At 57.8% G+C, this 14,792-nt stretch overlaps 2 protein-coding genes across 3 annotated transcripts; both read left to right on the top strand.

Moving 5' to 3' along the window:
- Nucleotides 1-904: 904 nt before the first annotated feature.
- ZNF358 (zinc finger protein 358) lies at nucleotides 905-4,680 on the top strand (the record flags this gene model as incomplete). The annotated part of the gene is made up of 3 exons (XM_081134023.1): nucleotides 905-1,111; nucleotides 2,605-2,710; nucleotides 2,944-4,680. 3 exons carry the CDS (start codon nucleotides 905-907, stop codon nucleotides 4,602-4,604), a joined length of 1,974 nt encoding a protein of 657 aa, XP_080990149.1. The 3' UTR covers nucleotides 4,605-4,680.
- A 1,395-nt stretch (nucleotides 4,681-6,075) lies between these two features.
- Nucleotides 6,076-14,746, top strand: MCOLN1 (mucolipin TRP cation channel 1). Of its 2 annotated transcripts, none has more exons than XM_081134445.1 (14): nucleotides 6,076-6,363; nucleotides 8,405-8,610; nucleotides 9,311-9,478; nucleotides 9,562-9,727; nucleotides 10,120-10,228; nucleotides 10,479-10,575; nucleotides 10,798-10,897; nucleotides 11,122-11,228; nucleotides 11,325-11,474; nucleotides 11,608-11,709; nucleotides 12,065-12,187; nucleotides 12,610-12,825; nucleotides 14,269-14,402; nucleotides 14,490-14,746. In XM_081134445.1, the coding sequence occupies exons 1-14, from the start codon at nucleotides 6,333-6,335 to the stop codon at nucleotides 14,524-14,526; spliced, it is 1,746 nt and encodes a 581-aa protein (XP_080990571.1). In that variant the 5' UTR covers nucleotides 6,076-6,332; the 3' UTR covers nucleotides 14,527-14,746. The 2 variants fall into 2 exon arrangements, with proteins under 2 accessions (XP_080990571.1, XP_080990570.1); XM_081134444.1 differs by having other exon boundaries at nucleotides 6,214-6,363; nucleotides 14,269-14,414; nucleotides 14,490-14,733.
- The last annotated feature ends 46 nt before the right edge of the window (nucleotides 14,747-14,792 follow it).

The raw sequence follows: 14,792 nt of genomic DNA, 5'->3' as shown, positions 1-14,792 counted from the left end.
GTAGAAGCAGAGCTGTCATTGGTGAGAAGCAGCGGTCATTTCAGTTAGTCAGGGGGCGTGTGTTCGTTTTTGTGGTCGCAGAGCGTCTCTCTGGCTTGGTGCAGACATGGTCACAGATAGGCCTTGTATGACTTGTTTACGTTCAGTGAAGAACATCACAGCCCAGCTGCTAGCTGTCAGCTGTTTTTCATTCCCTCTTCGCAGGGATCTTTGTCTCCAGGTAAAGTCTGCCCAGAGTCCTTCCCAGTTTCTGCCCAGGCTTCTCCCAGAGATCATCACTCCAGGGAGTCTGGGGCGCAGGGTGACAGCAGTGAGTGACCCTCAAGTGGGCAGGAAGAGGGAAACATTCAGGGACAGAATCCCCAGCTCTTCCTTGGGGAGCCTTAAAGGGAAATGCTTAATCCATTAAGCAAAGATAAAGAAGTGTGTAAATTGCAGGACTTCTCAGAGCCTTGCCTAGGCTTATGTGCATGGCCAGAGTGTGAGAGACAAAATGGTGTTTTTGGAACAAAGACAGAGTCAGAGACATGAGCAGGAGGTAGAAACAGAGAGAGAGAGCGCGCGCGCGACAGAGGCAGAGAAAGTAACAGGTACAGAGGCAAAAGGATGGAAATAGAGACACAGAGATAGAGATACAGAGAAAGGAATAGAGACAGAGCCGGGCAGAGATCGACAGGGACAGAGAGAAGTAGGCAGGGCAGAGAGAGGGACAGAGAGCGAGACGGGCGCAGGAGAGGGCCGCCCGAGGGCTGGGCGGGCAGGGCGCGGGGCGGGCAGGGCGCGGGCAGGGCGCGGGGCGGGCAGGGCGCGGGCAGGGCGCGGGCAGGGCGCGGGCAGGGCGCGGGCAGGGCGCGGGGCGGGGAGGCCGGGTCGGGACAAAGGCTGGCGGGGGGCGGGGGCAGCGATGGCGAAGGCCGCGGCGGGTGCGGAGAACTACAAGTCCCAGCAGCTCCCGCTGCGGCCCTCGGCCGGCCCCTCTCGATCCCCGGGAGCGCCTGGCGGGGCCGCTGGGCCGAGGGGGCCGCCGGCGGGGCTAGCGGGCGGGGCGCTAGCTGCGGGCCCCTGGGGCGCCGGCGGGAGCGGCGGGCCGGGCAGGGGCGAGGGGCGCCGGGTGAGTGTCCCCGCGAGCGCGTCGGCGGACGAGGGCCTGGGGGGGGGGGGCCGGGGCCCCCGGCGCGGGGCGCGGCCCAGGGCGACCTCCGTGCGCCCCTCGCCGCGCACGCCTCCCGCCAGGGCCCGGGGAGCAGGGTCGAGGCACGAGGCGAGGGCTGAAGGCCTGCGGGCCTAGCGCGCTCTGCCCGCCGCCGCGGCCGCGGGGAGGGCCCCGCTCGAGCTGGGCGCCTTAGATAGGGGAGGCTGGGGGGCACCCTTCAGCCGTGGGTCGGGGTTCAGGACGGCCCCTCCTGTAGAGACGATCCAGACCCCCTGCCCCAGGGACCTGGGAGAGGCCCCAAGCAGTGTTCTCCGCACCCTGAGCCTGGGAGTTCAGGAGGCCCTTTCTCAAGAGGAGAATCCAGGGATTCCCTCTCTCCCCCAGGGCCCCAGTTATTGTTCCTCCCACTCTCCAGTCTGGGAGTCCAGAGTTCTGGAAGCCACTTCCCGAGGAGGTGATCCAGGAACCCAGGAGGGGACCTGGGCATTGTTTCCCCCACTCTCCAACCTGGGGTTCTGGGTAGAGGGGGTGATCTAGGAACTTAGCCCCTCCATTTGCTTAGCCACCCCCATCAATGGGTTGTGGCCCAGGATGTCTCCCTCCCCAGAAGAGGTTCCCCATATCCCCCAGGAACAGATCTATTTGTTTCCACCCAATGCCCAGCCATGGGGTGGGTAGCTTAAGGTGTCACCTCCCATCAGGTATTCCTGAGCATCCCCTGCTCCCCAGAATGGGTCCCAGCTATTGTTTCTCCACCCCCTCCCCTACCTCCAGCCTGGAACTCAGGATCTTTCCTCCAAGAGGGGACAAAAGTGTCTTGACACATATCCCCATACCTCAGCCGTAGGGTCAGTCACTCAGGAATCTCCCCTTCCTAGGATTTGGCTCAGGGTTCCCCCCCCCCAGTCACCCAAGAGGGGCCCCAGGTATTATTTCTACCCAGCCCCAGCTAGGGGTTAGAATTCAGGATCTTCTGTTCAATTGGGCAGCAGGTATACTGACTACAGTCCTGACCATGGGATCCATGGGTCTCCCTCCCCCACCCCACAGGCTCCACATATTATTCCCCACCTCCCACTCTAGCTTTAGGACCTGGCATTTGGGAACATGGGTGTTTAGACATTACTCCCACCCCGGAACTGTGAGGCCTGGCATTCGGGTGGTCTCTTCCCCAGGAAGCAAGCCAGGGGTACCCCTGTGCTCCCTCAAGAGCACTACCAGATGTGGTTTGTGTCCCCCCCCCATCCTCCAGATACAGGCTTCTTCAAGTTCAGGATGCTTTCTCTCTAGGACTTGAGCCAGAGGTCCCCCTCCCTACCAGAAACTCCCAAATATGCCACCTCTGGCTATGGGACAGGAGTGCAGGCCATGTACTTAGAAGCAAGCACAGAAACTCAGACACCCATCCTCTTCCCCACTGGGGGTAGGAACCTAGGACTCTCTCTCCACAGGACCCAAGCTTCCCACAAGAGGCGGAGTCCAGGATGGAGAAAGGGGCAGAGCCATGGAGTTGGGTACTGGAGACCTCTAGTGCCAGATCCCATGACCTCCGTCCAGGTGTGGGGCTAAGAAGGGAGGGGCCCCCCATGTCCCACCAGGGTCTCTCTTCTTGCCCTGGCTAGGGTGAGTCACAAGTCTCCCTGTGGTCTAAAACAAGAGAAGGATCCATGTGTATGTTCAGAAGTGGGTTTTGGGGCACAGCTTGGCCACCTATCCCATCCCTGCCCAGGCTCCAAGAGACCCCTTGCTCCCCAGAACCTACTTCTGCCCACCCTGTCCTCGCCCTGCAGATCCTGCCCTAGAAGCAGCTGGCACTTCCACACCCGGGATGCGGCGCTCTGTCCTGGTCAGGAACCCAGGCCACAAAGGCCCGAGACCTGCTTATGAAGAGCTTGACTCAGACTCAGAAGACCTGGACCCCAACCCCGAAGACCCAGAGCCTGACCTGGAAGACCTCAACACTGTCTCTGAAGATGTGGACCCCAGCTTGGAAGATCTAGAGCCTGTCTCTGACAATCTGGACCCTGATGCAGACGCTCCAAGTTCCATCTTGGGGACCCGCGCCATGGATCCCCAAGATCTCAACCCCATGTCTTCAAGTTTTGATCTCGATCCAGACGTCATTGGCCCTGTCCCTCTGGTCCTTGACCCTAACAGCGACACCCTCAGTCCCCCAGAAGCTCCAGACCTGGACCCCCTCTCATCCGGCCTCACTGCCGCCCGGGAAGGCCTGGCCACCAGCCAGGAGGTGCTCCCCGCACCTGCCAGCCCTCCCCGGCCCTTCTCCTGCCCCGACTGCGGGCGAGCCTTCCGCCGCAGTTCGGGGCTAAGCCAGCACCGCCGCACCCACAGCGGCGAGAAGCCCTACCGCTGCCCCGACTGCGGCAAGTCGTTCAGCCACGGCGCCACGTTGGCGCAGCACCGGGGCATCCACACGGGCGCGCGGCCCTACCAGTGCGCGGCGTGCGGCAAGGCCTTCGGCTGGCGCTCCACGCTGCTGAAGCACCGCAGCAGCCACAGCGGCGAGAAGCCGCACCACTGCCCCGTGTGCGGCAAGGCCTTCGGGCACGGCTCGCTGCTGGCGCAGCACCTGCGCACCCACGGCGGCCCGCGGCCGCACAAGTGCCCCGTGTGCGCCAAGGGCTTCGGGCAGGGCTCGGCGCTGCTGAAGCACCTCCGCACGCACACGGGCGAGCGGCCCTACCCCTGCCCGCAGTGCGGCAAGGCCTTCGGGCAGAGCTCGGCGCTGCTGCAGCACCAGCGCACGCACACGGCCGAGCGCCCCTACCGGTGCCCGCACTGCGGCAAGGCGTTTGGTCAGAGCTCCAACCTGCAGCATCACCTGCGCATCCACACCGGCGAGCGGCCTTACGCCTGCCCGCACTGCTCCAAGGCCTTCGGGCAGAGCTCGGCGCTGCTGCAGCACCTGCACGTGCATTCCGGGGAGCGCCCCTACCGCTGCCAGCTCTGCGGCAAGGCCTTCGGCCAGGCGTCCAGCCTCACCAAGCACAAGCGCGTGCACGAGGGCGCGGCGGCGGCGGCGGCGGCGGCTACGGCGGCGGCTGGCCTGGGCCTTAGCCCTGCTTCGGTGTTGCGGCCCGGGCAGGTCTCCCTCCTGGGTCCTGACGCTGGCTCTGTGCTTGGCTCTGGCCTGGGCTCCCTCCCCAATCCCAGCCCCAAAACTGGCCCTGGCTCTGGATCTACCCATGCTCCTGATCCTGTCAAGTCTTCTGACGCTAAGCCTGGTCGCGATGCCAATCCCGACCTTGTAGCCAGCCCCGACCACGGATCTGGTCACAGCTCAGACCCAGATCCTGTGCCCAGCCCCAACCCCAACCCTGAGTCCTGCCCTGACCCCGGCTCTCCCACCCGTGACAGCTCAGCCCTCCCTACGTGTGAGAGTCCCAAGTGGGTGCAGGAGCGAGGGGCACTGCTGGGGCCTGATGGCTGAAGGGGATGCCAGCGCCCACGGAGGCCTGGGGAAGTTGTGTGTTGTGCAGTTAGTAAAATCCTCTCACTGCCTTCTGGCTCTGCTTCATGGTTCTCCTGTTTCTTTTTTCCCTAATGCACAGCTCCTCGGGAAATGGGAAGGTGTGGCCTGAGCCAGCCATACGCCAGGAATCCCAATGTTCTGGCTCCCCCGACATCCTCCAGGCTTCTCAGCTTCCCCCATTCCAGCAGTCACCGCTCTGCTCCCCAGATCTGGTCACCTTAGTTAGGAGCAGACTTAGCCCTGCAGGTGGTCCGAGCATCACCCCTTCCCTTTGGTTTATCTGAATGGTGGGATTTATGGCATGTTGAAATTAGCGGGCTGATAACGGAGGCTAATATGAAGCCATGCGGGCAATCCTGCCTTGTCTGTTCCTCTTACTCTTGTCCTTCAAAATCTACGTTATAGGTACACCACTGGACAAAGGAGGTAGTTCATTTATGCATTCAACAAACATCTGTTGAGAGCTCACAGACACCACATTTGGAAACATTTAAAAAGTACAGGGTATGGTACATTCTAAAAGTATATAAGACTTCTGATTCAGGTCAGGGACAACTTTCCCAAGGAAGCACTGTAATCCCAGTAACTACTAACTTTATCATTAGCACTGTTTGCCCAGCCTCTTGCTGTGCTTTTGCAGTTTCTCATTTAATTCTTTCAACAACTCCATGAAGCAGGCAACTATGATTGAGCATCCCCATTTTACAAATGATGAAACTGAGGCATATGGAGTTTAAGGGACTCTTTGGAAGACAGGGAAATGGCAGTTGGCAGCACCTAGATTTGAGTCTGAGTTGTCTGTCCCCCAGAGCCCTTGTTCTTAACCATTATCCTCCAGGGCAAGAGTGTGCAAAGGCCATGGGGCCTTTGAAAGATGACCTAGGAGAGGAGGTGGGGGAGGACCAGAGGGCTCTGGTAGATTGCTGTAGGGAGTGTGTCATCTCAGAGAAATAGGGAGTCACTGGCAGGTTTGGGGGGGGGGGGGGACTGATATGAATTATTCTTTGAAAATGCTTCTGGCTGCTGGATGGAGAGTGTCATGCATGGAAGGGGTCAGGAGTGGGAGTCTAAGATCAGAGAGGAGGTTGCTGCAGTGGTCCAGGCCAGGAATAGTGGGGGACTCTGGGCTGAGAGCCATAAAAGTGGGAATAAGTGGACCTATTTGGGAGATAATTAGGAAATGAAATAGGATTTGCTGATAGGTCCTAGAGGGGCTGCAGAGGAGGGGGTTGAGAGTAATCCGGGAATTTCTGGGAGGATGGAGGGGAACAACCCTTAGAAGGATGTAGGATCATCACCGGACCTAGCGAACGTGGAAGTCAAGATGTTGGCACTGGACGCGGGCATGACAAGGAGCCAGTCCCGCGCTGGTACTCAGAGCCAGGCGATCCCCCAACACTTTGCTCGCCCGTCGGCGCTAGGGCCTCGCGACCGCCCCTGGCGGGCAAGTCCCCCGGCCGGCGCGGGCGCCGCTCGGGCAGGTGTGGTCTTCGCGCCGGGGAAGGGGGTCGGATCCGGTCACGTGCCTCCAAGGGCGCCCCGGGCACGTGACCCGGACGCCAGTCAGCTGATGCGCGAGGTTTTGAAGCTGCGCCGCGAGGGAGCGGGACGGCGGTGACAGTGGCGGGCGCTGGTTCCCCGGCTGCTCCGCCGCGCCCGCCGGCGTCGGGCGCTCCCCGCCCGGGTATGGCCGCCCCCGGGGGCCGGCGCGGCTCAGGTGAGGTCGCGGGCGGCGGGCGGCGGGCGGCGGGCTGGCAGCAGCCCGGACGCGCGGCGGCCGAGTAGCCCGTTTCCCTTTCCCCAACTCCGGGGCTGACTCCCAGCTTTCCCGTGTGGGCGGAAGGCTCCTAGAGCCTGGGAGGCGGGGGGGCACCAGCTTCTCCGACTCGGGGCGGCGAGGCTCCCAGCCTGAGCCTAGGTCGCGATTGCTCAACTTTGCTGAAGCACAGCGGGCACCAGTTTCTCCAACCCGCACGAGACTCCAGGATTTCCTTCCCCAAACCAGGAGGTTAATGCTTCTCTAAACGCAGGCTGAGGATTGGGGGGCATTGCCTCCGTGAGCCTAGCCGCCTAACTCAATTTCAGATCTCCAAACCCGTGGAAGCTCAGCTTTCCTGGATTCAGGCGTTGGGTGGCCAGCTTCCAGTGTCTTCAGTCTGCCCCTCTCATGCGGGAGCCTGGAGAAAGACCCTTTATGTTGGTTTTCCCTTTATGAGCTACTGAAGACACCAAAACGTGTCTCACCTGGTAGGGTCTGGGGTAGGTTAGCTATGATCACAGCTGCAGAGGCAGGCCTACCCTCCGGCTTCCAACCAGCTCTCTTGTAAACAATTGCAAAAGCATCCAAGGTCCAAAGGGACCAGTCAGGAGCTGGCCCTCCCTGCAGAACAGGTTCTGACAGTGCCCACAATCATCTTGGTGGTGGTGGTGGCGGGGGGCTGGAAGCCAGGCCCTGGAAAGGAGCTGGGTTCTCCTGGTGGAGGGGCGGGCGGTGTTAGGGACAGTTCTGGGCTGCAGTGACCGGCTATGACCCCTGCAGCTGCCAAAACATTGGACCTTCCTCTTAGGTTGTTCCTGATTGAAGGGAATAGGCGGTGCTTAAAATAGCCTCGGTTTCCTGAAGCATTACTGAGACTTGGGCTGAGCTGCTTTGTCTCACTCTATTCTGGAAGCGTTTTCAGGGTTTTAGCCTCAGAGGGAGACTTTTTTTTTCTTTCCAGTTTTCAGATGAGGAGACTGAGACTTAGAAAGGTGCCTGGGGTCCCCCAACCAGGAAGTGACAGGTCTGGGATTTGGTCCTAGGGCTGTGTGATTTCCAGGAGCTAGTAGCTTTAATGAAGATGCCGTATTAGCCCATAACCTGACAAATGGGCAGTGCTGTAATCACAGTGACTCTTCAGCAAAAGCATTCCCTTATTACTGTAATTGTTGATCTTCCCTTCTCCAGGGCTTGTGAGAGTGTCAGCTGGACAGACCAGATCATGATGAGTTCGGGAGGGGTTTGTCCAGAAAATACTGGAATGTAGCTGAGTTCCATGTTCTTGCCTGAGGGCTGGTGTTGGGATGGGCCCAGGAGCCTTGAGTGACCTGTGAGAAGCCAGTGGAAGTAATTCATTCTCTCCCCACAAATCAACAGGAACAATGATGGAATGTCCTGACATTTTTAAAAAATATATATCTTTATTGATTTCAGAGGGAGGAAGGGAGAGGGAGAGAGAGATAGAAATGTCAATGATGAGAGTTGTCATTGATCAGCTGCCTCCTGCACGCCCCCGACTAGGGATCGAGCCTGCATCCCAGGCATGTGCCCTGGCCAGGAATCTAACCACCATCTCCTGGATCCTAGGTCCATGCTCAACCCCTGAGCCACTCCCAACTGGGCGGAGTGTCCTGACATTCTTACCACCTACCAACCCTTGCAATAAATACTTTGTAAGCATCAAATCCTCAACTTCCTGTGAGAGATGCTATTACCCCATTTTGCAGATGAGAAACTGAGGCCCAGAGAGCCTGGGTGCCCTGTCTGTGCCAGTGAGCATCGATCGGGGTCAGGAATCAACTCAGGCCCTTTTGAGTACCAAACCTGAATTTGCAAACTCTGAGCAGCACTGCTGCATATATCCATAAAATATGGTAGATTTTAAAATTTTCTTAGATCTCCCAGAATTCTTTCTTGGCTGGAATGTGGGATCTGCCTTCCCTTTTGGGAGGTGGGCCTCCCTGGGCCTGATCCCTACTACTCTCTCCCATTCCCACAGAGACCGAGCACCTCCTGAGCCCCAGCCTCGGGTATGGGACCCAGGCGGGGGCTTCACCGGCCCCTCCAACCCCTGTGGAAGAGGAAGACCTCCGCCGCCGGCTCAAGTACTTCTTCATGAGTCCCTGTGACAAATTTCGGGCCAAGGGTCGCAAGCCCTTTAAGCTGATGCTGCAAGTGGTTAAGATCTTGGTAGTCACTGTGCAGGTGAGACCTGCGGGAGCCCCAGCAGAATGCTGCCTGTGGCCACTGTTTTCCTTGAAGGAGAGTCTGGGAGTTGGAACCTCCATCCTGATCCTGCAGCAGCATGACAGTAACAATGGCAGTAATAAATCAGAAAATCCTCAGCTGTATGTGAGCAGCTCCTTTTAACCTCACACATGCCTCCATTTTATAGATGAGGCAGCTGAGGCTCAGCAAGGTTTAGGGACTTGTCCAAAGTCACATAGCAATCAAGCATTGGGATTTGCTGGCACTTGAACCCAGGCAGTCTGATGCCATGTTGACTCTCAAAGAGAACTGACCCAGTGGCTGAACAGATGGTTGCCCCCCTTCCATGCCAGGCCCTGTGCTGGGGTCTAGTGATTCCAAGATGAATCAGACCCTGCCCCTGCCCTACGGCGCTGTGACTTTGGGCATGTTCCTGCTTCTAATTTCCCCTTGGTAAAGGAACCTAGCACTGTGGTACTTACCCTATAGGTTTGGGTTTAGCATAGAAGTTGGCATCAGGTAAACATTTCATGATCATTAGTTGCTACCCTGAGGTATATGAGTGCCCACTATGTGCTATGTATTGGTGGGCGTGGAAAATGGGGACATGTGCCTCCGTGGTGTGGGTCCTTTTCCTCCACTCAAGCATCGAGGGAGGGCCCATCCAGCAGTGTCGACCCCCTGTCCCTCCCACCAGCTCATCCTGTTCGGGCTCAGCAACCAGCTGGCAGTGACATTCCGAGAGGAGAACACCATCGCCTTCCGCCACCTCTTCCTTCTGGGCTACTCTGATGGGGCAGATGACACCTTCGCAGCCTACACACAGGAGCAGCTCTACCAGGCTATCTTCTACGCTGTGGACCAGGTAGGGGCAGCCAGGGGCAGGTGGGCAGGTTGGCAGGCGCTGGGGGGTGGGGGCTGATGGACCCTCTCCTTCTCTGCCCACAGTATCTGATGCTCCCTGATGTGTCGCTGGGCCGCTACGCATATGTACAGGGCGGGGGTGGCCCCTGGGCCAATGGCTCAGCCCTGGCCCTCTGCCAGCGGTACTACCACCGTGGCCACGTGGACCCAGCCAATGACACCTTTGACATTGACCCAATGGTCGTCACTGGTGAGTGGACAAGGCAGGGCTGAGCTGTTGGGGGCCCCTGGCTGCTGGGATTATAATCCCAGCTCTACTCTCTCTCATCTAGGAGATGGGTTATCTTGAGTATTAATAGCTTGATGTATGCAACGGGTTTAGAAGAATGCTTGACATGTAGAAAGTGCTAGGTGTTATGTTTAATATCATTAATTCACTAAACATTTGGGGGCCTACAGAGCTCCAGGCCCTAGGGTCTGTGCAGGGAATAGACATACTGGGCCCTACCCTGGGGAGACATGGGGCACAAATAACAAATGTTCGAGTACAAAGTGAGTCAGGAAAGGGGTCTCTCAGGAACTCTGGGAGACCTCCCTATGCCTCCCCAATCCTTTGCCCCTTTCCTGCCTCCTTGTCCTCAGATTGCATCCTGGTGGACCCCCCTGAGAGACCCCTTGTGCCCCCCAATGATGATTTCTCTCCCATGGATGGCAGCGCCAGTTACAAGAACCTCACTCTCAAATTCCACAAGTACTGCCTGATGGAGGGGGCCACCCCAAGGCTTGGCAGAGGGTTGGGGGAGGCAGGAGGCCAGGTATCCTTGGGGTCCCCCTGGCAGCCACTTCCCTGAAGGTGGGGGCAGGGGCAGGCCAGGCTTATGCCTGCTGAGTGAGCACTTCCCTCTGCCAGCTGCAGAGTCAGCATGGGGCAGGAGTGTTGGCATTCTAGGGCCCGAGGGAGCTATGGAGCTCCCTCCCCCTCACCGGACCCCTCCCCTTAGGCTGATCAACGTCACCATCCACTTCCAGCTGAAGACCATCAATCTTCAAAGCCTGATCAACAATGAGATCCCAGACTGCTATACCTTCAGCATCCTGGTGAGCTCACGGTGTCCAGGGCAAGAGTATGGACCCCCCTCCCCCCTGGTGATCTGGGGTGGGGAGCAGGGGATGGTACCACAGGACTTCTGAGCTCTAGGGCTGAGGACCCTTGACCAAGGGCAGCATGTGGGTGATGGAGAAGCTGGGGCTAGACAGACCATCCAGCATGCGGGTCTGGGAGCCTAGGCCTGCCAAGACTTACTCTGCACCCCACCACAGATCACGTTTGACAATAAGGCATACAGCGGGCGTGTCCCCATCAGCCTGGAGACCCAGGCTCACATCCAGGAGTGTAAGCACCCCAGCGTCTTCAGGCATGGTGAGCCCTCAATCCCCAGCCCAGTATCAACCAGGGACCCTGACCTGCCAAGGGATCCTCTGAACCCCATACCAGCACTGACTGAGCTTCTGACTCAGAATAACCCATGAGCCCGCTGATCAACCCAGACCAGCCCTGCAGTCGCCTTGGTCTGGCCCAGCCCCAGCCCTGGCCTCCAAACGCCCCAAGCTTCCCTGACTCTAGCCAAGGCCCACTCCCCACAGGAGACAACAGCTTCCGGCTCCTGTTTGATGTGGTAGTGATGCTCACCTGCTCCCTCTCCTTCCTGCTGTGTGCCCGCTCCCTACTCCGGGGCTTCCTGCTGCAGAATGTAAGAACCATCCCAGTGTCACTGTGCCCATAAGGGCTAGGGGTGGTGAGAGGCTCCTGTGCCTGGAGAAGCCCTCACTCCACCTGCCTCCTGCAGGAGTTTGTGGGGTTCATGTGGCAGCAGCGGGGACGGGCCATCAGCCTGTGGGAGCGGCTAGAATTTGTCAACGGCTGGTATATCCTGTTGGTCACCAGTGACGTGCTCACCATCTCGGGCACTATCATGAAGATCGGCATTGAAGCTAAGGTGGGTCCTGCCCACACCCTGCCCCTGGCCCTGGCAGCCCCTTCCAGACCTTGGCCTCTATACTGCCCCCACTGATGCCCATCTGGGGCCACATTCCCCAGCCAGATGGGGTTGACACTGCTCCCACCCCTAGAACTTGGCCAGCTACGACATCTGCAGCATCCTTCTGGGCACTTCAACGTTGCTCGTCTGGGTTGGTGTCATCCGCTACCTGACCTTCTTCCATAATTACAACGTAAGCCTGTGTGCGTAGGCCTCCCTCCGGGTGGTGGCCACATGTCCCCCAATTCCCACTTCCCAAATTCATACCCATGCGGCAATCACCAGCCCCTGCAGATGACCCATCACGAGCCTTTAAGTCCTATACCTGTCCACCACAGATGTACCCGTCACTGAATCTGAGCAGGGGCCACATGAGCCTGCCCCCTCATAGCCATACAGCTGAGTACAGTCACGGAGCACCCTCAGCTCCAGGCTACCCCTTCTCAGCTCCCCTAGCCGTGCCCTCAGCCAGGCCCTGCCTGCTCACCCCATGTGCACTGCCAGCCAGGGTTGTGGCCATGCCCTCATCAGCCATTTGCCCGCTGCAGATCCTCATCGCCACGCTGCGGGTGGCCTTGCCCAGCGTCATGCGATTCTGCTGCTGTGTGGCTGTCATCTACCTGGGCTATTGCTTCTGCGGCTGGATCGTATTGGGGCCCTACCACGTGAAGGTAGGGGCTAGCAAGGGCTGGTAGGAGGTGCTCATGACCCACAGGAGAAGGTTCCCTGGCTCCCTTCCCCTGAACCTACATCCCAAGCCCTCAGACCCTTGGCTTCTCTGTTACTGACCTGGCCACACTGAGTGACCCCCAGTACTTTACCAACAGGTCTGCAGTGGTTCTGCCCACACTGACCTTATGACCTTATCATTGACATGATTCCTAAAAGACCCCATTGTAACTGCCGATACTCTGCCCACTGTCCCTCTGACCCCAGTAACCCTGGCCTTGACCCTTTGACCTTATCATCACACAGTGACCCCCAGGTGGTCCCATTGTAACTATTGGTACTCTGCTGTCCCCTCTGACCCCTGGCGCCCCCGCCCAGCCCCTTCTGTCCCTACAATCCCACTGACCTTGCTGCCTGGCCACAGTTCCGCTCGCTTTCCATGGTGTCGGAGTGCCTGTTCTCACTCATCAATGGGGATGACATGTTCGTGACATTTGCGGCAATGCAGACGCAGCAGGGCCGCAGCAGCCTCGTCTGGCTCTTCTCCCAGATCTACCTTTACTCCTTCATCAGCCTCTTCATCTACATGGTGTTGAGCCTCTTCATCGCACTCATCACTGGTGCCTACGACACCATCAAGGTCAGCCTGCCTCCCCATAGGGCCAACCCGCATCACATATAGCTCCAGTCTGGGTTCCGTGTCCCTTCGAGGCTGCCATGGCGAGGTCTCAGGGGACACGGCCGGGTGAGGAGAGAAGGACCCAGGGAGAGAATGTGGGAGACTCTGCAAAGCCAAAGGAGATGGTGGCTCAGAATTAGGGGTCACAGGCAGAACTGATGTCATGGGCACAGCTGCCGCATTCTCAGTTTGATCAAGGTGGGTCACTGGCCAGGTAGGGTTCTCGAGTCTGCTTTTACCAACAGGGACACCAGGTCGTATAGTTTCAGTGACTTACCCAAGGTCAGCAACTAAGTGGTGAAACCAGGCTCAACCCAGGAAGCCTTGCTTCTAAGTCCTCTGTCTTATGGGATGGCTAGGGCAGCAGTTGTTTGGGTCTGGGGAGCCGTGGTTCTGCAGGCTATAGGGATTAGAAGAGAGAAAGGGGCCAGAGCAGAATGTGGGGTGGCAGATAGATAGGATTCTTTTAGCCAGCATGTCCAAGGGCCTATTGTGAGCTAAGACTTGTGCTGGGAAACAAGGCAAGGTGTACACAGTCTGTCCAGGGCCAGTGGGCAAGATGGATGATGCATGAACAGAAGTATGATGACCGACTGGTGAGAATTATGAAGGAAGGAAAGTTTCTAGAATATGCTATTCAATACTAATGTCTAACCACATGGGACTATTTAAATTTTGATTTTTTAAAAATGTTTTTATTGATTTTATTTTTAGAGAGAAAGGGAGAGGGAGAGAGAGAAACATCTTTGATTGAATTGGCTGCCCCCTAGTGGGGATGGAGCCTGCAACCCAGGCATGTGCCCTGACCCAGGAATGGAACCAGAGACAATGGGACAATGCTCAACCAACTGAGCCACAGTGGCCAGGGCTAAATTTTGATTTTAATTTAAATGAAATACAATTCCAAATTCAGTTCCTCACTCACACCATTCACATATCAAGTGCCCAGGAGCCAGTGTGGCTAGTGGCTTCCAGATTGAACACCATAGAATCAAGCATTTGTCATCTCAGGAATTTCTAGATTGAAGAGGTAGGATCCCAAGTAAGGGAGCCCCAGGGGGAAAGAACACCTGGAGCAAAGGCCTAGAAAGAACTTGGAGAGGAGATGGTGGCTCCTCCACAAGGTGGGGAAGGGAAAGGCTCAGGCTCAGCCGAAAGCTACAATGTTCACTCCCACTGAGGACGTAAGTATGGCACCAAGTGACCAAGATGTGGGATGTGCACACATTCAGGAGTCAGGGAGGGTCATTCTGGAATCAAACCAGGAGGAACAGGGACCAAGGGTGGGTGCCTGCTTGGTCTTTGAGGAACAGCAAAGAGACCCAGATGGCTGGAGAGGAGGTGGAGGGGAGAGCAGATCTCAATGGGCCCTTTTCATGCTGGCCACCCTGCATCTCTCCTCAGCACCCCGGCGGTGCAGGCACGGAGGAGAGCGACCTCCAGGCTTACATTGCGCAGTGCCAGGACAGCCCTACCTCTGGCAAGTTCCGCAGCGGGAGAGGCTCAGCTTGCAGCCTCTGCTGTTGCGGCAGGAGCAGGTTCGAATCCAGGTTGGGATTGGGGGAAGGGGAGGTGCCTGAGGGAACTGCTGCCTTCCTTCCCGCTTGACACACTCCCTCCTCCAGGGATGATGCCGAGGAGAATTCGCTGCTGGTGAATTGACCTGGACCGCGACTGCCACTGGACATTAGCCCCAGGACCCTGGACTGGGGAGATCCTTGCCTATTTATTTTTAGGGTTTTCTTTTGAGAACTGGCTTTCTGCAGCACCCTGTGAAGGTGTGGGCCAGTTGAATCGGACACTGGGGTGGGACAGGGGTAGGGTGAATGTTAAATAAAACAGGAAAATAAACGTCTTGTTCACATTTTTAGTGGGAGGGGCCTTCCCTGAGCCAACTGGTCTTCAGCCCCTTTAAGGCGTTGCTACGC

Source organism: Miniopterus schreibersii (assembly GCF_964146895.1).
Source record: "Miniopterus schreibersii genome assembly, chromosome: 4".
In the NCBI taxonomy this organism is placed as follows: Eukaryota; Metazoa; Chordata; class Mammalia; order Chiroptera; family Miniopteridae; genus Miniopterus; species Miniopterus schreibersii.
Note: the sequence above shows the minus strand (reverse complement) of the source record. Positions and strands in the feature narration are given on the sequence as shown.